This window comes from Chanos chanos, chromosome 7 (genome assembly GCF_902362185.1).
Source record: "Chanos chanos chromosome 7, fChaCha1.1, whole genome shotgun sequence".
NCBI classification, from domain to species: Eukaryota; Metazoa; Chordata; class Actinopteri; order Gonorynchiformes; family Chanidae; genus Chanos; species Chanos chanos.
In genome coordinates this window covers 33,835,490-33,860,659 of record NC_044501.1, presented here as the reverse complement: position 1 = coordinate 33,860,659, position 25,170 = coordinate 33,835,490, and the positions used below count along the sequence as shown (strand labels likewise).

At 43.7% G+C, this 25,170-nt stretch overlaps 2 protein-coding genes across 2 annotated transcripts in view; both read left to right on the top strand.

Moving 5' to 3' along the window:
* Nucleotides 1-2,499: 2,499 nt before the first annotated feature.
* Nucleotides 2,500-6,170, top strand: rps4x (ribosomal protein S4 X-linked). Its single transcript, XM_030779721.1, has 7 exons — nucleotides 2,500-2,532; nucleotides 3,105-3,182; nucleotides 3,440-3,620; nucleotides 4,687-4,784; nucleotides 5,186-5,357; nucleotides 5,511-5,668; nucleotides 6,002-6,170. Exons 1-7 carry the CDS (start codon nucleotides 2,530-2,532, stop codon nucleotides 6,101-6,103), a joined length of 792 nt encoding a protein of 263 aa, XP_030635581.1. The 5' UTR covers nucleotides 2,500-2,529; the 3' UTR covers nucleotides 6,104-6,170.
* A 3,468-nt stretch (nucleotides 6,171-9,638) lies between these two features.
* The window catches only part of nhsl2 (NHS-like 2), a 59,710-nt gene continuing 44,178 nt past the window's right edge, over nucleotides 9,639-25,170 (top strand). Inside the window, exon 1 of the mRNA XM_030779215.1 lies at nucleotides 9,639-9,915. Within this exon, the coding sequence (XP_030635075.1) occupies nucleotides 9,639-9,915 (277 nt within the window). The remainder of the gene's footprint in view (nucleotides 9,916-25,170) is intronic.

Genomic DNA, 25,170 nt, shown 5'->3' with positions numbered 1-25,170 from the left:
ACAATGAATGCTCCCGACTGTAGTGCGCTCGCCGTCTGTTTGCCCCCAAACGCCTCTTCACCAAAGCGCGGGAGGGATAGTATTACGATTCTGTAATGGAAGGTGATCGTCAAGCCGGCACGCGCTGGATTTTGTGGTCCTACACGTACGATGTTCGCCTGAAGACGTGGCTACAGCGGAACCCGACCTGGCCGAACGCTTTCCATAGTTAAATATATTAATGAGCGTTGTGTCTGCTTTCTCCAGTATCAACCCTCTTGTGATCGTGTAACACTGTAGGACGTGAATGCCTCATTGTTCCTCCACTATTTCTAATTCATTCAACAAGGTCTGAGGCTCTTCGACTCCTCTTGAAGCGTCCTTCGATTAAGTGTTTCCTGAAACAAACCTCTGGTGTTTCGGTGATAGTTAGTTTGCAAGGTGTTTTCTTTTCGTTAAAACGATGCAATGAGTCAGTTATCTTATCTGATGCCCGGTTATATTAAATATTATGGGCTTTATTGCAGAAAAGAGTTTCAGAAGTGTAATTTCCCTTCTGGCGATTCATAGTACAATGTAATCCCTGACACCGTCAAACAGTAGCATGAAGTCCTTTTTATGGCCTTGCCCGTGGTAAAAAATGTTTTGAGTACAATGTAGCACCAGTTGCTGGATTACTGGATGATGATGATGATGATGATGATGATCTGTGTGTGAATCTGTCTGTCAAGGAGAGAGAGAGAGAACGAGAGAGAAAGAAGCTGAGAACGAGATGAATTCGTAGTTGTGTGATTGCCCTTAAGAACATTAAACTGAAAATGCCTTACTGTAACATAGTGGATAAATTGATCAAAACCTCCTAAATAAAGAAGCCAATAAGCATTGAGGTACAGGAACAAAGGACTAACCTGAAATTTAAATCCTTTTTGTCCGAAGGAAAGTGATTGACATTCTCCCTCACGTGATGCATTTTGATACACACATCCTATTCATGGTAAAGGGATGAAGCCTGCTTATTTCTGTTGAAGTTTTGCTTTTGGAACTTTTGAAATTGTGGAGTTAATCATAATCATAAGGTGATTTATGTTTAGCACTTTTATTGTCATCTCATTTATTTTTCTACAAAAAGATGTAATTACTGTATCATATTTAAATATCTGTATTCCATTATTTTCCTTCATTTGGAAAAATAAAGAACACCAAATCGAACAAAGTGTTAAATTACTCTTGCGATTCATGTAACATACACCCTAAACATGGGTGCCACTTCATCAACATTTGACAAGAATTTTAACGCAAGTGAAGAAAACATTGTCTTCATAATACGTTCCACATTACACTGATTATATAAAGTAATATCTTCAAGGAAACGTATTTAAATCCCATATGCGAGCCATAGGGCTTTATGAACTCGGCGATGTTTTATGAAAAGTTGATGAGTGGAACTCTCCGAGATTACTTCTAAAGTAGTACAAAACTAAACTTTTTCAGTGGAGCACAGCCATCTAGTGGCCTTGTTAGGAATTACCACTGAAATTCTGCTTCCCTGTAGATTAAGAATGAACATGGAAACCGCGTAACGCAAGGGATTTTTAAACACGTAGCACAGGGAGATATCATACATCATGGTTAATAATCATGATCAAACACAAAAGAAAAAAAATCCATATAAGTTTCTGAAGGAGACACTGTAACGTCCTTTAGAGATCAGTCGACCGATTTTTCTCAAACTTTTTAGCAACCAGTAGTTTTGCCATTAAAATTTGGAGATATTAATACTCATTATGAATGACCCAAGATTACATGAGAATAAAGCGAGAGCAGATTAAACCAAATGATTTGCCCCAACCTGACATGTGGGTCTGGATCACTGCAGAGACACTTTGTGAGGCTCGAGATTCATACACATGCCACACAGTGCGCGTCACAGTTCCTGACATTTGGCAGGAGAACAGACCCGTGTGTGAGCGGCTTTATATTCTACCATAAACAGAAATGTGCTGTCCCTCAGCCTGGTATTTCCTGACAGAGCTGGTTATTCAAGAGGAAGAGAAGGCAGATAGAATGGTCAGATGAAAATGAAACCCTTTAATCAACGCAACAAGAGACGGGCCGGTCCAGAGTCGAACACGTACACACACACGCACGCACGAACGCACGCACGCACGCACAAAATAAGCAAACAAACAAATCAGACACGTCACATATATGTTTATAATGTATAAAGTATTTAACTGTGTATATGTATATATATGTGTGTGTGTGTGTGTATAAGTATATGAAAGTATATAGAGGTATATAGAACAATTCTCTGTAAAAAATATTAATAAAATGTTTAGCAAGCTTTAATTTAAGTTATGATTAGCTAGGAAATATTTCCAGAGTTGTTGAAGTTCTGAAAGAACCAAGATGTTATTACTATTTTCTACGTTAGGGGGCAGAGGTAAATTTTGACAGTGGGTTCGGTTACGTTTGTACCTCTCCGGCATCCGTACTCGGCCTTATCTTCCTTGCCCTGGAAGTAGGAGGTCCTTTTCCGCAGACTCCAACATGGTGAGAAGTTTTCTTTCATGATTCCTCCGAAGATATATCTTTAATCATCACATTATTAAACCATCGGTTTTGATTTCAACCTTTCAATTAATAATCTAGAACACGTTCTGTGACCACCAGTTCCATTATTGTAACATTAAGCCGTTATATTGTCACCAATATTATTAATGGAAAAATCCTAGTTGTAATGTCCTCATTCGGCGGTAGATTTCTGCTTCCCCCAACTGCAATGTGTTAAAGCACCCTGTTAGTTTTTGTTGTAACCGCGACATTAATGGCCTCGCAATTCATTCAGATATTAAGTGCCATATTTATTGCTGTGGGGAATTTACACACTTAAAATGTAACATTATTAGAGGGCAAATGTTGAGTGGACTTTGTAGGCCTCGGTCGATGCCTGAATACATCATGTTGGAGATGTTAGCTAGCTGTTTGCCACATACGCGGTGTGGCGGCTTGCTTAGGCACTGCCTGATTTTATTTGACAGTTATTTTTGAGACTACTTGTATGTGTTTTTAGTCCTGCTTAACGGACACTCTAAGCTGAGTTATCCTCTATATGTTTTCCCCAGGCCCGAGGACCGAAGAAGCACCTGAAGCGCGTTGCAGCGCCCAAGCATTGGATGCTTGACAAGCTCACCGGAGTATTTGTAAGTTGCTAGTCGATGCAGTTTTAATGGAGCACGCTCAGTAAATATTAAAATATTTTATCATTGTGACTTTTGACTCCTCTGTTTGGCACATGCTATCAAGCTAAACCTTTCCACTTAGAAGCACTCTAACGTCTACTCCCTGTTCTGTAACGGCTAATACCAATGTGTTCCTCGCGACCATCCCAATCAGAACCCGACGAGTGTTTAATATAATCCTCGCTGAATGTGGTGCATTTATCCTTATGTATATGTAGGCTCCTCGCCCCTCCACCGGTCCCCACAAGCTTAGGGAGTGCCTGCCCCTCATCATCTTCCTGAGGAACAGGCTGAAGTACGCTCTGACCGGGGATGAGGTCAAGAAGATCTGCATGCAGAGGTTCATCAAGATCGACGGCAAGGTCCGCACCGATGTCACCTACCCCACTGGCTTCATGGGTGAGTTCGGGCATTGTGTGTCTTTTTTTTTTTTTTTTTTTTTTCCTTGTGAGGGTATCTGCAGTCTGGTTGGTTACATCTCTTAGGTGTGGATGTGGTGAATATGATATTGTCCCTATTTCTCACTCCAAACATCATGTCTACGTTGAGTGTTTTAGTGACGCGTTGAAGAGGTATTGTGGTGATGGCGTGCTCAGCGAATGATGCCCATTAATTTCGTCGTTGGTTATTATTTTAACTTGAGCGATCATTGAGAACATCATAAACTCCAGTGTTGTAACGCAAGGCCGTTATCAGTAATGTTCATAAAAATGTCCGTCGGATTGGCCTAAAGTACAAGATCGATATTTTGCTTCTCTGCTCCTTCAAAGCTAAGCTCCTTCATTAGATTTAAAATAGGCGTAACATTTCGTGATTCTGCTTATCTGTTTAAACGCGTCCTCAAATCCGACTGCAGAAACTATTTGAGGGAAGACTGACTGTTGGCACTGCTGTTTGAATTCTGAAAAACTGGCAAAAATTTTTCAGTCCACTAAAAAAGTCTAGGCATCACAATAAAAACTGCTGTCTTCCTGTAGTACCATGAGGTTTCTTCCTCTGTAGTGATGTATTGTTGACCTGATCATATTTGGCATTTGATGAATTACCATGGACTGTTAATAGCCTTTTAGGTATGGGTGTTTCCTCCTTTGTGGCCAGAGAGTTCACAGTAAAGCGCAACAGATGGTCAGATCTGTCAGATATCTAATGTCCAAAACTTAAATCCACGGTGTTGTCAGTGGGCTTTGTGGATCCCACTGACGCGCTGACGTTTGCGCACACACGCTGCGTGAGCCTGTCGAGAGCCGCCAAGAGAATATTAATCCTCTGCTTCACTGTTAGAATCAGACGACACTCAACAGCCTGTTAAATATCACACTTGAACCTGCTCTGAAGCTGTTATGGGGGTGATGGACTGTTTGTGATGTACATGTTGGGGAAGCTTTTTTTTTTTTTTTTTTTTTTTTTTTTTTTTTACAAAAGATCTTAATTTGTTTTTTTTTTTTTTTTTTTTTTTAACTTGCAGACGTGATCAGCATCGAGAAGACTGGAGAGCACTTCAGACTGATCTATGATGTCAAGGGCCGTTTTACCGTTCACCGCATCACAGCCGAGGAAGCCAAAGTGAGTCCGCCCTGTCGATTCTCTCGGCCGAGGGACGTCCGTCTGAGAGTCAGTCGGGTCGAGAATGCGTGCGCGCAGAGTTGAGCTGAAGTCATGTTTGTTTGGGGGGGTTTTTGTTTGTTGGTTTTTTTGCCGTACATTTCCAGTTATTCATATGATTGAACTGCTTTGAAGAGGAGACATTTATATAAACGGATGGCTTCTCAGTTAGGTCATTTGAATTGAATTTGTGGTTTGCTGCAAGTTGCAAACGACCGGGCATCAGTACCATCTTGTGGAAGCTTTTGTTCTTGCAGTACCGGCTGGGCAGTTTGATGGGTATGATATGTCTCATCGTGCCTGTTTGAGGGATAAGCATGTACTCTGTCTGATTTGGTCCCTGTGTTTGTTCCCCCCTGTAGTACAAACTGTGCAAGGTGAGGAAAATCATCATTGGCACCAAGGGGATCCCTCACCTGGTCACCCACGATGCCCGCACCATCCGCTACCCCGACCCCCTCATCAAGGTCAACGACACCGTCCGTATTGACCTGGAGACTGGCAAAGTCACAGAGTTCATTAAGTTTGATACCGGTAAGATTTTCATGTCAAATGCTTTATGTTTCAGAGCAATTTCCATGTTGGAATAGTAGAGTTGTGTGTTTTCTCTGGGATTCAGCGATTATAAGCTTTGCTGTTTCTAACTGTGCACTTTTTTTCTTTCTCTCTTTTTTTTTGTGTGCGAAGGTAACCTGTGCATGGTGACTGGTGGTGCTAACTTGGGGCGTATTGGTGTGATCACCAACAGAGAGAGACACCCTGGCTCCTTTGATGTAGTGCACGTGAAGGACAGCACTGGCAACAGCTTTGCCACCAGGCTCTCCAACATTTTTGTCATTGGCAAGGTGAGTGGAAAGTTTGAGGATGATTCATGTGTTGTGGTTAAAGGAGATCTGATGGTATTTAAGTTTTCCTATTTGTTACTTTAGTGTCATACTGTGAAACCGAAGGTACCAGTATGTCTGAGTAGTGTAACCGGGATGCTAAATGACTCCCCAAAACAAATGTGGTTTATAGTCCTTTGCTATGAGGAATCTGTAATAAGTTTAATGATCATTAAATATTATGATGGCCGTAACATAAAATGTACTACCTAGAACACAGTCTGTCTCGCACTGCATTGAGACGTCTCCATTTTAGATAATTGACTTCATAAATTTTGTTGTCTCGCTCGTTAGGGCAACAAGCCATGGGTGTCCCTGCCCCGTGGAAAGGGTATCCGCCTTACCATCGCTGAGGAGAGAGACAAGAGACTTGCTGCCAAGCAGAGCAGCAGCTAAACCTCAACAGGAATGGCTAACACACAACCTGGTTTCAAATAAAATGAAAATGTTATTTACAACAGGAGTTTGACTTGTCGTTTTTTTTTAGGGGATGGGTGGTTCTGTCTTGTACTGCCACAGGAAACTGAGAAAATGATGAAACATGTTATGAAGAGTAGTGTTGTACTAATCTACTGGCAAAAGGCAGTTGAATCATCGTCCTGCATCATTATTATGGTATCCCAGTATGGGGTTTGCGTGGGGTTATGGGAATTGAATTTGGATGCCACATAGTTGAAGAGAAGAGAGATCTAATTAGACCATTGCAGAGATATGATGAGAGATGACTGAACGGAAATGGTTTTCATATCTGTAAACTTTTATTAATAGCTGGACAAGAGAAATGGGAGAACTCTTTTGAGTTCTTAACCCCTTGAGATTTCTTTTGATTCAGATTTGGAAAAGAACAAATCAAAACAGTTGCCACATTCCTTACTGACTCCGACTGGGGGGGGGGGAAAAAAAAAAATAGGACGTTTAAATTCCAAACCGTTTACCGCTCCTCTAAGCAACACGGGACTTTGTCATAAGTAGCGTTTTAAAGATGCTACGTGTCTGTCTGCACCTGTGTGACGATATACGCACCCACTCGCCTGAAGTCTTTTTTTTTTTTTTGCTTTCTTGTGTTAGAAAGGCCTACCTGAATATTTGTACCAGAGCGTAGAGTGTGTTTCCAGTGTGCTACATTTTTTTTTGCGGCTTCTCTCCAGAAGGACCATATGGGCTCTGCTGAGCTCCAGCCTGTTCCGCTGGCAGTCTCTGCCTCGCTAGCTCAGAACGTCTCAGCCCAACACAGCACGGCGTGGCTCCGTTCACCTCGACACGCCCTGCGGGGGCCAGAGCCCAGTACAGGACACGACTGTACACAACACTCACATACACACACACACACAGCCATGTTGTCCTTGGGCTTCATTTAGACGGCTAATATGTTTACCTACAGTCAAAAGAAGTTGTTTTTTTTGTTTTTTTTTTAATGTCTGAGAAAAGATTATCTAGTTATGTTTCATTAGTAGCTCTGTTACGAAATGTTCTCACAGCTCAAGAGTGTGGAGCCTGATCAGATTTTTCTTCATTTATTGCGCTGGGCTGGTACTGAGTAAAAAACACCTGTTTTTGCTTCAGACTTGTGAAGCAGCTCCAGAAGCCTATTATTATGCATTGCTAACAAGTGTATCAAAGCCATTTAGCCAAAGGTTTATATTTTCAGGTAAATAATAGACAATCTGAATGATATATTTAGAATATCAGCGTTTAATATACCAAAAAGTTGTATCGCTGCCCCTGAATCGCAGGCCTGTCTGGATTCATTTACTCTGATAAACACTGCCATATGATCCAAACAATTTAATACCGTGCCATGTCTATGTGAATGGCAAGTTAACAAAACTCTTTGTAGAATTTGCCCATTGCTACATTATAAAAAGAGGCAAAGCCAAAAATGATGCAGTATTTCTTACTTACAAGGAACAGAATGAGATGTCTGTCTTTGTGGTATTGATCATCTTAAGTGCACTTACAGAGTGTCTCAGATCTGAGTCTGTACAGCTGTTTCGTGACAATTTGTAATGTAAAAAAGCCTGAACAAACACCAAATTAGCCAAACTAAATTGAATCCTCTTCCCCCAAAAAATCTAGACTATATTTCTAAATTACAGCATAGCTTTACATCACTGTCTACTTAATCTCACCAATTTATGAATGGAACAGAAAAATCCAGAAACGAAACAATTGCTGTGAGGAAAAAGGTATAATAAATCAGCTCCAACTTCACAAACATCTTCATTTGTCTTCAGGTTGCTTGTGTATCTTCAAATGTATCTTCATGTATCTTTAATTCACATCGCTGCAGCCAAACACTGGTGCTAATACAGTATACTTGAAAAAAAATTGATTGCTACTGGTGGACGTTTGGTCTTTTAGACCCATTATGCATCACAGAGAGGTGCATGGCGATCGCTGCTGAGATATGGGTCTGTTTTTTGGCCGGACTCGTCTTTTGAAAACGAATTGTGAGATTCACCAGGCTCTCACATTACACTGCCTTGGTTGTGCCCCCACCCTGTGTAAAAAGAGAACATTCTCTTTGATCTGATTATACAAGAGGTCCTTGGCTTCGAAACACCATTTGGCAGGTACCTGTGTGTGCGGAAACGGGTCAGAAAAAGAAAGGTTGAAAAAGAAAGAAGAAAAAGGAAGAAACTATGAGAGAAGAGAGAGAGAGGAAAAGAGTACTTTAAATGAAGGGGGGGGGGGGGGGCGGAGGGGTTAGTCAGGAGAAAGGTCCTTCAGGAGTGTTTCTCCTCGTACGCTTTTTGGCCTGGGAGTAGGGGCGGGGGACCCAGGAACAATGGAGACAGTCATGTTTAGCTGGAGAGCAGGCAGTCAGGCAAGCAGTGGGCCCAGATGTTTCCAATCAATTCCCTCCATGTGATAGACTCTCACATCATGCTATAGCAAACACCCTTGATAAGATAAGTGAACATGGGAGATGTGCAAGCGACCCTCTTGTTACTCATCGGTATCTGCCGTGATGAATACAACGTTCAATCTCTCTCTTTCTCTCTCTTCCCTCTCTGAGAGACACACGGACTGGATGAACAAAAACATCTAGGTGGGCCAAGTTCTGTGTCAGGGTGGGGGTGCACGAACCAGATGTGTGTTTTGGGAGGGGCGAACATGTGGAGGACGGAGTGTGTGTGTGTGTGTGTGTGTGTGTGTATGGAGGACTGCTTCTCTCACTGTAGAACCTGGGTGCTTTTACTGTGCTGGAATTTTTCTTTTGGTTTCCAAGCGCAGCTGTTAAAACTCCTCCTTTCCCCCTTGCGCTTTGTTTTTTCACGAGGTTCTATATTCTGTTGAGCTGTGTTTCTGTTTCTTTGAAAGGTCCACTGAGTCTTCAGCTGTTGGATGAGGAATACAGTGGATTTATGAGGTACAGACATCATACCCCAGACTGTACGTGTTTGTAGTGCCCGTTCTGGCATTACGACCCTTATCTGCATTGAGTATGTTTTAGAACCTCCAAAATATGAATATGAGTCATTCGTGATAAAGATCAATGGATGTGATCAAATTATGTGGACTTCTCAGTCTGGTGACTATCAGCAGTGTACTGCTTAGGGACATAACTTACATTTGTTCATTTTGGAGGGGGGTGGAATTCTGCTCATAATTCTTTTGCAGAGCGCGGTCAGTCAGGGTCTTGTTTCTCGCTGAAGGGTGACGTCTTGCTGGGCTGCTGTTTGCTTAGCCGAAGTCATGAGTATTGCAACCTCCCTCGCAGGTTTGGCTTTAAGAAGAACATAGCCTGTCTACAGTAGTGTAACAGAGCTCCGCACAGTGGACAATCAATCGCAATGCAAAAAATGCCAGCACTGTATTCGCGACTCAATTGAAGGTTTCGTCAACAACAGAGTTCATCGCACGGCAAGTACACACTTGCAGTGAAAGGGACTTCGATAGCCCGCATTGGAATAGAATAGAAAAGAAAATGCCTTTTTGCAAGAGGACAATACTACCTAAAGATGTCTGCAAAAGTGACACGAAGAGACAGGGCGCGATTTTCACGGACTTGGTTGATGTGTGCGGCTTTACCCTGTGCTCTATTCTCAGGCAGCTCTCGGATCTATCAAGGCAATCGGTCAGCATCTTGGAGGAGCTCGAGGGCGAGCTCGTGTCCATTTGTCACCGGTCTGGAACGTTGGAGAATAAAGTTATCAATTTACAGAAACACATCTCCGCTCTGTCCAGCAAGCAACCGCCAAAGAGTAAGAGTGTAACTTTTTTTCACCCTTATATCATGACGGTTGACCGAATTCCTTGACTCTGTAAATGAACTTCGGTTTACTTATCACTTTGTTGAAGTCTAGCTCGAGTTAGAATGAGGGAGCGGGGTAAACATACATCCTTCGGCAGGTAGTCGGGTATGATTCACTAACTTTACCATCCCTACCTGTGTATTACAGATGGCTAAAGCTAGGAATAAGCCTTAGATGACTGTTTTACCAGCACAACCCTGTCAGTTAATCACAGTAATTTTTTCCTACATCCATCTAAGTTGTAGACAGTTTCACCCTGTTTCGATAAGGAGCGGTTATTTCAAACAAACGAGTCGTGCGCGTGCCTGTAATGTAAATATGCAGCAGACCACAGGCTATTTGTCTGGAAGCAATAACCTCACTCTTGGAACATTCTTGCACCAACTGTTGTGGACGCATTTGGATTTTTGACTACTAGGCCCAGTAAATAAAATTCGTTTGCAAGGTGGGGTCAAGTGCCACAGATTGATGATAATTAAAAACAGCGGACGGAGGTTTACATTTATAAGCTACTTCATGACGTGCGGGTTGTCAGCGTTGAGTATGGTCATACTCAGTATAATTACTCCCCAACGAAGCTAAGCTACAGTACATCATGAGAGAGAGAGACAGAGAGTGTTCTGGTTATTTATCTATAAAAGAGAGATAGCACAAGCAAGAGATTCATTAATGTGTACAAAAGGAATCTGTGTCTCCACAGAAGTCCTTTGACAGCTATCCAAATAGGGAAGAAAAAAAAAAAACTAGAACGCTGTCCTTGTAAGGACTTAACTGAACAGTGATTGAAAGTGTATGACTTTGTGCCTAATCTTTTAACAATCAAAAGATGCCTTCGCGCATGTGTTTATCTTTCGAATGATCTTATTAAAAGTTGTGTCTTTTTAAAACTTGTGTCCTATTAGCATCTGCATAACAATCAGCGTGAACTCATTCTATCATGCCTCCCACGCTTTTCTGTGTTACAATGGAGAATCTGAGCATTGCCAGCTGAAGATGTGCAGAATATTTCCATACATCTCCTTCCTTTTTTTCTTATCAGTGGAAACGTGGTTGGCGCACAGCTTTACTCTACCCCTCAGTCCAGCACATCTGGCCTTGTCCGTGGAGTTTCCGCACCTGTATCCCAACCCTTATCAACGGCGTTATAGACCACAGCAGTATCAAAACATGGAGATTATCTTGGTGGCCTGAGAAATGAGTGTGATAATAGGGTAATGAGTTCCCGCTCCTTGAACTTGGGCCACCTTTTTTTTTTTTTTTTTTTTTTTTTTGACAAGTCCAGTTCAGCGGAAATAGATCTCGACACACCACAAAATTCTTTGGCAACAAACGTCCCCTTTCCGGCACCGTGGTCTGGTAACAGGGGTTAAGTTCCCATTGGAAACTGTCTGTCAGTGTTTGATGAGGACAGAAGGTGAAGGAGCAGCTTAGAATCTTGTCCTTCCTGTGACACATCCAGGGTCGTTCTTGCTCTTAGCTTTTTACAGTTACTGTAATAGAGCACGGGGTTGCCGATGTAATCCGAGTCAAGATTGGCATGTGAAACAGAAACATCTCCATGAACAAGGAGGCTCCTTCTCTCTCTGTCTCTCTCTCTCTCTCTGTCTCTCTCTCTCCCTCTCTCCCTCTCTCTGTCTCTCTGTGTGTGTGTGTGTGTCTGAGAGTGGTGCTGGTAAACACACAGCGATCAACTCATTCCTGATGAGTTCAAGTGGGAGTCAGAAAGTCAGAATAACCCTGAGTCACAGGACCGTACCATAGGTGATTGTGTGTGTGTGTGTGTGTGTGTGTGTGTGTGTGTGTGTGTGTGCGTTTGCGTGTGTGCGTGCATGTGAGGGCAGAAGCATCAAGATTGAGAACGGAGGCTCATCATCTCTCCATTCTATTCTACTCCAACACAGCAGTCTTGCTTTCTCACGCAGCCCACAGCGGATCCTTGTCCTCTATATGGAAAGGTTAACTTTTCTGACAGGGAGTTAAAACTGCTGATTCTTTGAGAAGCATGTATCACTCTTTGCTGTATGTGTGGTCCACAGTGTGAGAAAGTACCACACAACCACCATGAAATTCAGAAAAAACACTTAATGTTAGTCTTGTGAGTGTGTGAATGTTTTTCTTCTGATCGGTTTTTCAGTTCGTTCTTTAAGTCCTGTTAGTCCATCATGCTTGAGGAGAACCTGGACTACAGGTTAATGATGTTACTTTTGGAAAGGGTTCTGTAAAATCCTTAGGTTAGTGGGGTCAGAATAACTCAGCTCTAAGGGTTTTAGAAGCGTGGCGCTCAGACATTCTCCGAGTCTAGAGGAGGAGAGAACCTGTGCCCCCCCCCTTTTTTTCTAGCTGGAAAGATTAAGGACCATTGTTTAAGGAGTGAGAATTCAAGACAAAAGTGTAGGCAGAATGAGGAGAGAGAGTGGGGGAGGAGGTAAAGAATAGGGAGAGAGAGAGAGAAAGAGAGAGAGAAAGAGCGAGAGAGAGAGAGAGGGTCAGGATAGAACTGAAGGAATAGTTCTAGTGGGGAAGATAAATCCAGGTGAAATGCTGAAGAAACTATTAACAACTTCCTGCTTGGCCAATTTTTTTCCTCTCTTGGCGACAAGCCAGAGTCTCCACTTGTGCTCTCAGAAAGTTTCTTCTTTGTGTAATTCCAATCATGTTTTTTTTTTTCCCCCCTCCTCTTCTCTGTTGCACTTCTGGCTTGGGGTCTGGTTGCTGTGGCAATTGTCCAGGTATGAAAGACACCAAGGGACAGTCAGATCACGCCCCCCCCTCCCCCTTTCCGAAGTTAATCATACCCCCACTCCCTTCAGAATTAACCATACCTATCATTATGTTCATGGGGCTGTATTTTCAAGCAAGAGCAACCGCGCTACAGCAAAAGTCTCCCTTCATTTGGAGGGAATACACCATCCAAACACAAAAGGAACCAATTTGTCAGTTCAAATGAAAAGCAACAGTTGCGCAACAGGTCCAAACGCTGCCACATCCAAGTACGCTCTGCGAAGAGCTGGGCTTGCATCTCGTGGGAAAAGCTATACGCGACGAGACCGGCGGCTTAAAGCTGGATTTGCACGGCCGTGCTGACAGGGTGATTAAGGCAGAGCAACGTCAGGGTTGCGTTATGGAGTCATCCACCCTCAGGGAGTAGTTTCATAACAATACGTGTGTCTATCTGGAGGCCAGATGCCTGTACGGTGATTCAGGGCCACTCTCTGTGCGCTCAGTGGCTCGAGTTAGAGTTACACAGTGGGGACTTTTGAATTTGTGTGTGTGTATGTGTGTGTGTGTGTGTGTTGAACATGTGCAGTACAACGCTTGACTTTCCTGTTCTGGAATCCCACCGCTGCTCTGGGCAGTTGTGCAACTTCTTCTTGGCTACAGAGTTTTTCACTCCTTTGATTCTCATGGAGAGACAGTCCATGAGCCTCCACAAATTATTATAGCCCCCACCCACTGTTGCCATGACAACACAATGGTGTAATAGCACAAAAGAGCTGACTGCTTGTAATCTGGACAGAATCTGCTTTTCCCAACACATTCAACATAGCTAATAAATTTGAACGCTTTGGCTCTTGTTAATGGCAAGACTTCCACGGTGACAAAAGTCCCTGTGCAGCTTTTCCGATGGTCTTCCAGCGCTTGGGAAAACCGAAGTTCTTCCTCTTTGAGTCATCCCTCTCTCCCGTGTTTACACTGTGAGCTCCTCATAGATTCATATCGTTCAGGAACGGGGCTCAACTTCCTCTGAACCTCTGTGGAGTTCACATACGTACAAGCGCGCGCACACGCACACACACACACACACACACACACAAAACACACACACACAAAACAAAGTTCACATACATTTCTCACACAGATGACTCATAACAGCTGTGTGTATTGGAAGATCAGCAAAGAGCATGAATTGTGTGTCTTTTCTGTTTTACTTTAGCACCTTATTGACCACAGTATTAGTTTTGAATAAATGTATTCCGTGTTTTACTAACTTACTAACGACAGTGCACAAATGAAGTGACATTCTTTTGCATGTGATGGCCTGGAAACATAACACATCAAAAGCATATTTGTGCTCTCTCTCTTTTCTTTCTGTCTCCCCCTCTCTTCTCTTTGTGTCCAGTTCTCTCTTTTCTTTCTGTCTGAGAGAGCGGACTTTACCGGACTTTACCATAATCTGAAATCTTGTTACATTCACACTTGAAGGTAGGACACAGCATCTGGACAGAATCTGCTTTCCCCCTACACATTCAACATGGCTAATAAATGAAGTGACACTCTTCTGCGTGTGATGGCCTGGAAACATAACACATCAAAAGCATATTTGTGCTCTCTCTCTCTCTCTCTCTCTCTCTCTGTCTCCCCCTCTCTCTCTTTGTGTCCAGTTCTCTCTCTTTTCTTTCTGTATGAGAGAACGGACTTTACCAGTGCTGCATTCATAATCTGAAACCTTGTTACATTCACAACTGAAGGTAGGCCACAGCAAAGCCCATGAAATAATTAAAGATTGTCTGTGAACTAAGCGTTGCCATAGCAATGAGGCCTCCGGTCAGTTCTTTGCTACCATAGTTTTGATGTCGTCCCCCTGAGGGTTACCTCATCTGACCTCTAGATTGTTTGGCCTTGTGCCTCAGGTAAAGGACCTTAGGGTGAAAACCCATAACAAGCATTGCTTTCACATGGCCTTTGTCGCCATGGAGATCACAGGTGTACACCGAGCATCTATAGATGGACCATGGCTTGAGTATACCCATCTTCCTCTAAATCATCCCCTTCGTTCCCTGGACTCTCTTTACTTCCTTTTGGCTCATGCAGATGTACTGATACTCTCCTTGTGGTGTAAAAATGATTAATGAAGAGAGAAACGGTCCAAGCACATGTGTGTGCACCGTAGTAACTCTTAACACCTAAAGCTTTTGTCGCTGGATGTGTTTTATCAGTACAGTATTAACGGGCAAAGGAATTTACGTTTAATTGGGAAATGGCTCATTTTCAAGATCAACAAACAGCCCAGACTGCCGGTGTCGTAATAGATGGAAAATGATTTCCAGATGGCTGGGGACCCAGAGAATAGAGAGAAGAATAGGGAAGAGGAGAAGTGAGGAGAAGAAGAGAGGAGTGTGGAGGAGCAAAGAGAGGAGAACGCAAGAGGAGCAAAGAAGAGAGGAGATGAACAGTACAAGTGGAAGCGGGGAGCTTTTGGCTTTTTTTCCCTGTTTTTTTTCTTCCAGGTTTAGGTTGCGGTTTTTGGAGTTGTATTAAAAATAAACAGAGGCAGGGGTGTTGGCTGGAGAAATCTGCAGTGCCTGGTTGGGAAGTGGAAGGTGTGAGAAGGCAATAAGAGAACAGACAGTGCTGGCCACTCAACTCATACTGAGCTTTCATTCTGGCACTGTGATGGGGACCTTATGTGTGAACGCACCCCTGTGCTCTGCCCCACCCTATCCAAATTTGGCACACACACACACACACACACACACACACACACACACACACACACACACACACACACACACACACACACAGAGCACAGCACTGCAGTAACTTGTGGACTTGTTTGTAAACAGAGCGCATGTTTGTTGCAAAGTGCATGTCATGCAATTGTTTACTGTGGATTAATATATGAGATTATTTCTCTCGTCGGCCACAGAGAGCCACGCGGTATTAACTACCTCTTATTTATACTCCCTGGTTCATTGTGTTCCTCTTAAACTGACTACTCTTGCCACAAATTTCCACTTTTAACAGCATTTCTGACCACATTACAGGCAAGACAGAGGAAGCTTGGGATGTAGTATGACAACGTGCAGCCGCTCTTTACTGTGGATGTGAATTACACTGGCATGTCAGTCACTGTGTGTCAACATGCCAGTTTGTATGTTCATTCATGGGTTAAGTACCTCAGTTTATCAGTGTTTTTATGCTGTCCACATTGCGTGTCTGCGTTTGCGGGCGTCTGTCCGCGTGTGTACACGCGCGTGTAGCTCAATGTCTTACTCCTGGCGCAAGAATGTGCGATGTTTGCGCGTTGCTTGTTTATGAAAATGTCTGCGTTTTGGCTGTGTCTGCGATGAGGTACATGAGGTACATCTAACTGTGTTTATGTGCATTTGTTTATGTCCCATCGTGTAGTGTTGTGCTTTGGACTCGAGTGTATGGGTGGGTGTGTGTGTGTGTGTGTGTGTGTGAGAATGAGTGAGTATGTGCTATGGCATGGGGCTGACACTGCAGAATCCACTGCAGTGAGGAGAGACGCGGAACTGTTGATGAAGGCAAAGGAGAGAGAGAGAGAGAGAGAAAAGGAGAAAGAGCGAGAGAGAGCGAGAGAGAGATAACACGTTATGAACACAGGCAGAAGCATCCTCTCTCATATTCTGTGAACTCTTTTACTTGTGTGTGAGGAGCGTGCAATGTGTGCGTGCGTGTCTGTGTGTAAGATGATCTTGACTAATGTAACTGCTGAACAGTGTGTGAGTGACAGGTGATTCTTAAAGAAGACGTGATACAGAGAAACAGAAGAGGATAAGAGAGGGAGAGTTCCTGCGTGTGTGTGTGTGTGTGTGGATTCTCAGACCTGTCAGACTGAGAGTGTTGCTGAGATGCGCTGGCGGAGGAAGAGATCTCCGGGACAGGGCAGGCAGGTAGAACCCAAGGGCTCGGACGCTCCGTACACCATACCCTTCTTCACAGGTAACACGCAGAAAGTTATGTGTGTGTGTGCGTGTGTGTGTGTGTGTGTGTGTGTGTGTCTGTGTCTGTGTCTGTGTCTATGTATGTGGGTGTGTGTGCACGTGTGTGTGTGTGTGTGTGTGAATTTTCAGAGTAGCACTAATTTGTGTGGGTGGATATTTACGTGTATGAAGGGCTCATACTTGTATGTTTACATGTTCGTGTGTATAAGTGTGTGTGTATTCGTATGTCTAAGAATTCTGAGAGTGACAAGAATTTGTGTGGGTGGGGTTGTTTATTTATATTTTTATAGATGGAGGGCTCATACCTCTATGTTTACAAGTCTGCGTGCGTGTGTGTGTGTGTGTGTGTGTGTGTGTGTGCGTGCGTATGTGTGTGCTATTAGTAACGAGTGAGTTGTGCTGTCAGTTGTCTGTGTGGCAGCCACAGCCTTGTCCTGACTGCCCATTCATCGAGCAAACTTCACACTTCTCAATGACACACACTCACTGATCCATACCTTCACCAGCCTCACACTGGGACACCAAATTACACAGAACCTACACAGCAGAATCTACACAGCTGTTCTGGTCACATCACTCAAGATCTCTGCATTTTTTTTGCATGATTTTTGCATTCGGTGGTGGCATATTAGCAGGTCTCGGGCTGACTCTATTAAATACTCCAAAAATCTTTTAAGATGTTTTTTTTGTTTTTTGGTTCCTTGTGAAGAAACTAAGAAAGCTGGCATGGTCAGCTTATTTAGCAGCATATCAGGGAATAATTGAAATCTTTTCTGGATCCACAGTGTCTTTAGGGGTGGGCTTCATTTTCAAACAGATTTCAGAGTTGTAAACAGTAATAAGTCCCTGTTTTTTTTCCCCTTTTATATGAGTTCTCAGAAAATGTGCTTGAAACATAGCCGAAACATTAGGACACAAACACAAATGTTTTAGTTCGAGTGTGTCGAGTGTGCAGATTTGAAATAGGCTGACATGTTTGTAATTGCTGCGTGTTATTCCTGCAAAATCACTCAGCTGTTGGTCCCCCGCCCATAAACCAGTCAGGCCCCGGACACTGACTCTCTGACTCAACATCTGCACTTCTTCTTATCCTTTCTTTTCTGTATATAAAAAAAAGAGAAAGAGAGAGAGAGAGAAAGATAGATAATGGGAGCATGAGAGAGACTATTCAGACATGCCCTCGGCGTCATGGGCAGCAAAAAAAAAAAAAAAAAAAAATTTGTCTCTGTCATCATGTGACATTTGTGGAAGTCATGGATTCAGCGTCTCAGTCACATACACAGCTTGACATTTCTAAACCATTACAGGTTGCAAGATTTAATTGGAATCCAGAGACTTAGCTGCAGGGTGGCTTTGATACTTGTCTTTTGTTGGTGTCCCCCCCCCCCCCCCCCCCCATTGCTTTTATGCAGTTTGTTTTCCAAATCTCCTTGTGAAAGTTAGTATTTACGACGTTGAGCATGCCTAGAGATGTGAAATGAACTTTTGGATTCTTCAAGGACACACATATCAGAGAGTTTTCAACGCAGGAGGTTTCCTGCTTTCCTGGGAAATACTTACATTTCTCTTGATCCATATTTCATGAAAACAGAGTCTGTGTAAAATTGTCTGTTTGTGGGCCAGAGGGGTTGAGTCAGAATGTTATGGATTAGGCAGACGTAGCGGTCTTCTTTGATGGTCTCAGATTTTGCATCGTTGGAACAGATGAAAGAGAAAAGCGAGCGTCTGGTCATCGCTTTGTTGATGTTTCATTAATTCTACGCGCCGCTTTGATGTGAGAGGCTAAAAGGAAGGGTGACTTGTGCCCAACTTTGAACTTTGACCCTTAATCTCTGGGTGACATGCCCACCCACCTCAGCCTGTGCAGAGGTGGGCGTAACATATGTCAGAACGAGTTTTCACACACTACTGTCTGCTCTTAAATCCGTTCAGTGGCTCAGTGTTGTCAGTGGTAACAATATGAATTTGTGCTGTCCTTAGCAGGCCCGAAAAACCCAGCTTCTCAGCATTATATCATAGTTGGCGTTCATACCGCAACGCTCACCGCTGCGTTTGTTGTTACATTTGTTTATTTTTGGCGCTGACCGCTGAGAAGGTACAGCTAATAGTGCAGGTCTTTTTTTTTTTTTGTCTCAGTGGCGTTTAATTTGTGCCAAGGACACGATATGTGCCGCCGGCATGCTGGGATAGCCGGTCGTCTGGCAGCGCCTAAATCAACGCTACGATCTGACTGTGGGTTTTCTTTCCTTCTACCAACCAATGCACTGCTGTGATCAGCCAGAGGGGAAGGAATCGGCAATGACATTTATAACGTGGGCCGGATGGGCAGAAAGAGTTGAGTAATCGCCTGGTTTTGAGGATTTCTAAGGTCACCCTGGAAAAGAGACCTTACTGACACGGGCCTTTGTATTATCGATTCTGCTCGTGTTTACAGCTAAGCCTGTCGGCATCTTTGAATTTATGTAACGTAATTGTAATGGTTTATGTAATGTTATTTATGTAATGTTTCTTAGAGCTTCATGTTGGTCCATCTGTTTAAAGAAAAAAAAACAGTTCTGCTATTCGACCTAATAATCGCTGACTTCGCTCTTAATAAGAATTGTTCATATTTCAGAAATAAAGAATGCGTCTCCAAGTGCGATTCAGTTACGTTTTCTCAGACAGTGACCAGCGCCTAACTTTCCCTAAGGCATATTTGGGCTCCTCCTCCTTGCTCTCTACATTGCTGTTTTCCTTCCAGTAAGCCTTGTAAAGGGAGACTGCCTTTTCAGCAGCTATGCTAATGTAACTGATTGAGTTTGGATTGATCCCATAGATGGTTTAAATGTACTTGGTGTGAAAAAAAAAAGCATGTGACGTGTCTCTCACAGTGCTTTGAAGATCACAGACTCTTCTCATACACAGAACCATCCACGACATCACTCCAGCTCTGCTTTTGACTGTGAAACTCCCCAGTCTGTGATGTGTTAGGGGGATGGGGGTGGAGGTAAAGAAAAAGGGGGGAATAGCAGTGGAGGTAAAGAAAAAGGGGGGAATAGGAGTGGAGGTAAAGAAAAAGGGGGGAATAGGAGTGGAGGTAAAGAAAAAAGGGGGAATAGGAGTGGAGGTAAAGAAAAAGGGGGGAATAGGAGTGGAGGTAAAGAAAAAGGGGGAATAGGAGTGGAGGTAAAGAAAAAGGGGGGAATAGGAGTGGAGGTAAAGAAAAAGGGGGGAATAGGAGTGGAGGTAAAGAAAAAGGGGGGAATAGGAGTGGAGGTAAAGAAAAAGGGGGAATGGGGCAAAGTGAATGGAATGATACTGATGGCCTGGCCTCACTCTACAGGCAGGAAATGAGCGTCGTGTGGATTGTGTGTGTGTGCGCGTGTGCATGTATGTGTGTGTGTGTTTCTGTGTGTGTGTATGTGTGTGTGTGTATGTGTGTGTGTGTGTGCGCGGTGCGCGTGCGCCTGCAGGTCCCCGGCTCACTTGCTGGAGTGCACGGTGCTCGGGCGTCCTCCTATATGCCATAATGCACAGCAGATGTTTTCCACTTTCACTCCTCTTATTAATCCACAGTCACGTTACCCGCAGAGAGGAGAAGAGTTCCAAACGAACACGTTATCTCTTCTCCTATTCTCTCCTCCTCCTCCTCCTCCTCCTCCTCCTCCTCTACCTCACAGATAATGCCATTAAACATGTTGCTGAAGTTATGGATGTTTCATGTTTACAGAGTGCAGCTTGCTAACTCTAAAAGATGTGAATAGAAATAAACGTCCTTGCGGTCATAACAGCTTTAAAGAATTATGAAAGAATAACATAACATGAAAGAATTATGACTGCAGCATGGAAGCCTATATCATTTACCAAATGAGGTGCTGTCCCTACAGCTTTCTTTTCTTAGGAGGAAAACCTGCGTTCGACCGGCGATAGCTGTCTGTTTGTGTTTGTTTACTTCTCTTCTTCTTCCTCCACTGTGCTGGGAGGCAGTGCACTGCTTCCATTTGTTACGACTTTTACCTCCGTTAAACAATCTGTGCTCAAACAAAGCATTAAATGATCTCTCTGCGGCGGTTAAACCCTGACTGAAGATTTGCCTTTTGGCTTTGGATGGGCATTTCATTTACTTTAACGAGCCAATCATGTTTCCTTACTATTATGATATTTACACACAGCCGTAGCCTTCAGGGAGACAGCAGGGGTATACGAGCAATAGGGCGTTCGGCTGCAACTGATTGGCTAATGTGGCTCTTAATAGGCAGGTCTTGGCTCGGTTTTGCCTCTCTATTAAAATGGTTGAGGTTTGGGTCAAGGTTTAAGACACTGATCTCGGATCAGCTCTTTTGGAGACTTCTCCACAGGAGCGGTTTACAGCGTGTGGGTGTCTGCCAGGCCTGAGAGACTGTGGAAAAGTCTGTTCCATAGGATATGGGTATGGGTTGGCAATAACATACTGACGTGTATGGTCAAAGTATAAGAGCGTTTTTTTTTTTGTTTTTTTTTTTTTCTTGCATGTGCTATTGAGATTTATTGTATTTGGAGCTGAATGGCTGAGTCCCAGAAACAGGGTTTGTTTTTCTGTTACACAACTGCCCGTTTGGATGTCTCTGTGGGCCTGTATGTTTTGTGTGGTTGTCTTTGTCTGTGCGGCTTGTTTTGTGGGTGCTATGTGCATTATTTGTGAGCCTGTCTGTTTGTGTTTGTGAGTATGCATACATCTATATTGGTGTTCCTGATTTAGTGTGTACACGCATCCGTGTGTGTGTGTGTGCATTTTTTATTTCAATTTTTTTATTCATGCAGTTGGGTTGGTGGTGGTATGTTTGTAAATGTAGTTTGTGTGTAAGTATTTCAGTACCGCTCTTTCTGTGTGTATGGGTGTGTGTGTGTGTGTATGTACGTATCTCTGTGTGATTGTATGCGTACATGCCTTTCATACCATTCACTCTTTTTGTTGTGTGTGTGTGTGTGTGTGTGTGTGTGTGTGTGTGTGTCTGTTTTTGTGGTTGACTGCACGTCCTGGGATACACACAGATTTTGGAATCTGCACTTGCATATTAGGGGCCTTTGCCCTGACCACACCACACCTCCTGGTGCAACGCTCAGGCTCCTCTCTCTCTTTGTGTGGTTGAGCCAGGGCGACCGCACTGCTACCCGGTTATAAGAGCGTGGTCACGGTTTACCAGCGTGCCAAACGCTGGAGTAAACTATGGTTTGTTCCTGGCTTGCTCCCCAAACTTGACAAAGTGTTTCACCATTCATGGGGAAACAATCTCGCTTGTTATTCTATCCCAAGGTATGCCTCCGACAGCCCATAGATTCAAGGAACAATGCATTATTCCTGTTGTTTAAAGTTGCGGAAAGCTGATTAAAGAACTGTTCTTAAAGGTTTAAAAAAAATGGAGCGTTCCAGTGTATTTCAAATGGGGCCCCAGTAATGACTCTTGAGTATTCATCAGTTTTGCCAAACTTAAAACGTGCTTATAAACACCAGATGTAAAATAGTGTAGTATTTTTCCCTGCTGAATGAAATCATACATGCATGGTATTCCTGTACACATAAATTCAAAGTGAGGAGGACTGACTTATGCGTTATGGTATATTCAGTTATGAAGAGTTTAAAAATGCTTTAGAAATGCGTAGTGATGGGTCGTAAATACACGAGAGGTTTGTGATGGTGAGACGTCTGAAGGTCCTACATCTGGTTGATACCAGTTAATCATATCGTATTCTTATCCATCATTTCCTGTTTGGCAGACAGGGCGTGTGTGTGTGTGTGTGTGTGTGTGCGTGCATGTGTTTGAACAGGTGGGTTGTGTGTGACAACACAGTGTGGAACCTGATTCACAACCTCAGGTTACGTAATCGCCCAGGAGAAATCTCCTCTTTGGAACCTATTACAGACACGAAGAGAAGCAAACTCACATATGATGCACATATATGAATTTGCTCCTCAAACTCGTGTATGTATATATAGGTCTACACACACACACACACACACACACGCACACACACACACGCACACACACACACGCACACACACACACACACACGCACTTCCACAGTGACCTGACCAATCTGTGTAATGGAAAGACGGAGATTAAGAGTGCCTCTCCTGAGTTTCCTGACCTATGAAAGAAATGAAATTCATACTCTCTCTCTCTCTCTCTCTCACACACACACACACTCACACACACGCACACACACACTCATACACATACACACACACACACATAAACACACACACACACACACACACACGCACACATGCACTCACACACATACACGGGCACACGCACACACATGCACATACACACGCACACACACACACACACACGCACACACACACACACACACACACACACACACACACACACACACACACACACACACAAAAACATGCACCCTTTCCTTTGTGTCTGCTCCAGCTCTGTCTGTTTGTATTGTCCTTTTACTCTACTGTTTAGCTCATTTGCTGTGTGATCTCTCTATCCTTCTCTCTCTCTCTCTCTCTCTCTCTCTCTCTCTCTCCCTCTCCCTCTCCCTCTCTCTCTCTCCCTCTCTCTCTCGCTCTCTCTCTCTCTCTCTCTCTCTCTCTCTCCCTCTCCCTCTCCCTCTCTCTCTCTCCCTCTCTCTCTCGCTCTCTCTCTCTCTTTCTCTCTCTCTCTCTCTCCCTCTCCCTCTCCCTCTCCCTCTCTCTCTCTCCCTCTCTCTCTCGCTCTCTCTCTCTCTCTCTCTCTCTCTCTCTCTCTCTCTCTCCCTCTCTCCCTCTCTCTCTCTGACCTCTAGCAGATTTGGTAGTGCTGACTGAGGGCCTGTGAGTGAATGTAAGGACACAGAAAGGCGTTGGGGGCAGTGCAGACACTGGGCGCCTGCAAGTTGGTTAACTGACTGTAGAGGAGAGAGAGAGGGAGACAGTAAGAGAGGGAGAGACAGACAGAGAAGGAGAGAGAGAGGGAGAGAAAGAGAGAGGGAGAATATTCCCCAGAACAATGGCCTCTTTGGAGCATCTTTCAACAGCCTCTCCATTTGCTGCAGGCCAAGGTGAAACATATAGAGTAACACAGCAAAGACCACCACAGAGTGAAGGGATATGTTCACAAAAATAACAAGATATCTGTGTGAGAAATATCTATATAATATGTGTGTGTGTGTGTGTTTTTGTGTGTGTCCGTGACAGCACATTTTAAGAGCTGTTCATTTGTGTGAAACCTTCGCATCCACATTTCAAGGAGGTTCATTCACACAGTTCACAAATCCCGTCCATGTTACACTAAGCCGAACAGGTATGTGACTGATGAAATTACACAGAACTGTTTAGGAACGTGTCAGAGCTGTGTTATTCCGAACTGCACCAGACTGGTTTTGCTAAAAGCTGAAGAGATGGACTGAGGAATGTCACCTGTCATCTTTCCTGAGAAACAGTTGTAAACATGCACTGTTGCCATAGAGACTCAAACATTAACATGGAAATGCTCTTCACTGACAGCTCTTAGGCACTGTTGATAGATAGTAAGATATGTCATCCAACGGGTATGTCACATAGTGGTCTAACAGAAGAGATATAATATTCATTATGAATCAATCAAGTCATTCATTAAAAAAAAAACCTATCGGCATGGCCTTGTCTGTTTTCGTCTTTACTCGGTTATTCTTGCTGTCTTCCCTTCTTTCTTTTCTTTTTTGCTCTGTTTCTACCCCCTCTTCTGTCTCCTGGCCACCTTTTCCCTCTTTACTTCTCTCTCTCTCTCTCTCTCTCTCTCTTTCTCTCTCTCTCTTCTGCTCTCTGTCCCAGTTATGTTTTTAGTGTTTGGGGGTCAAACTCAGACCTACTCGGGCCAGACCCAAGATAAACAAAGACAACCTAATTGCACTCACATGCTGGCGTGCTCCAAACTGAGCTCAAATAGCAGAACACGGCTGTCTGAAATCATGAAATTGTTTTTTTGTTTTTTTTTTCTCATCATATTGAAAAGGAGATTGGGGCTTCTCTCTGTGCTGGGATTAGAGCTCGTGCTCATGTGTCAGAATCCTTTTGAGCTGTGATATTTTTGCCTAGTACACGACACGGAGAAGCAGCTCAGGCGTGTATTTTTGGGGAATGCATTTGTGGGAGACAGTAAAATACAATCAATTAACAGGGAAAGGTTAAGTGGTTCCGTGAGTTATTATATTATTGGGTTAGCTCAGTGCAAGGCAGGGAGAGACAAAGGGGGACAGAGCAAGAGAGAGAAGGAGGGAGAGAAAGAGAGAGAGAGAGAGAGAGAGCGAGAGGAGGGGGGGGGAGCTGGGGAAGGACTGAGTTAAAGAGGGTGGTGGGGGCGGATATGGAGATAGAAAGAGCGGTTGACAGTCCTAATTGAGTTTAAAGGGAGTAGTGAGTGGAGATAGTGCCATCTTTATATGCTGGAGGACAGATAAGCCCAGTACTGTGCTGAAAGAGAGCCCAGCTGGCTGCCTACGCACTGACTCAATGAAAGAGTCACCCCACCTCAGGGGGAGGATGTATGCGTGCGTGCGTGTGTGTAGTGTGTGTGTA

Coding starts and splice junctions, on each gene's coding strand:
- rps4x (XM_030779721.1), top strand. Junction 3,621..4,686: donor CTACCCCACTGGCTTCATGG/GTGAGTTCGGGC, acceptor TTTAACTTGCAG/ACGTGATCAGCATCGAGAAG. Junction 4,785..5,185: donor TCACAGCCGAGGAAGCCAAA/GTGAGTCCGCCC, acceptor TCCCCCCTGTAG/TACAAACTGTGCAAGGTGAG.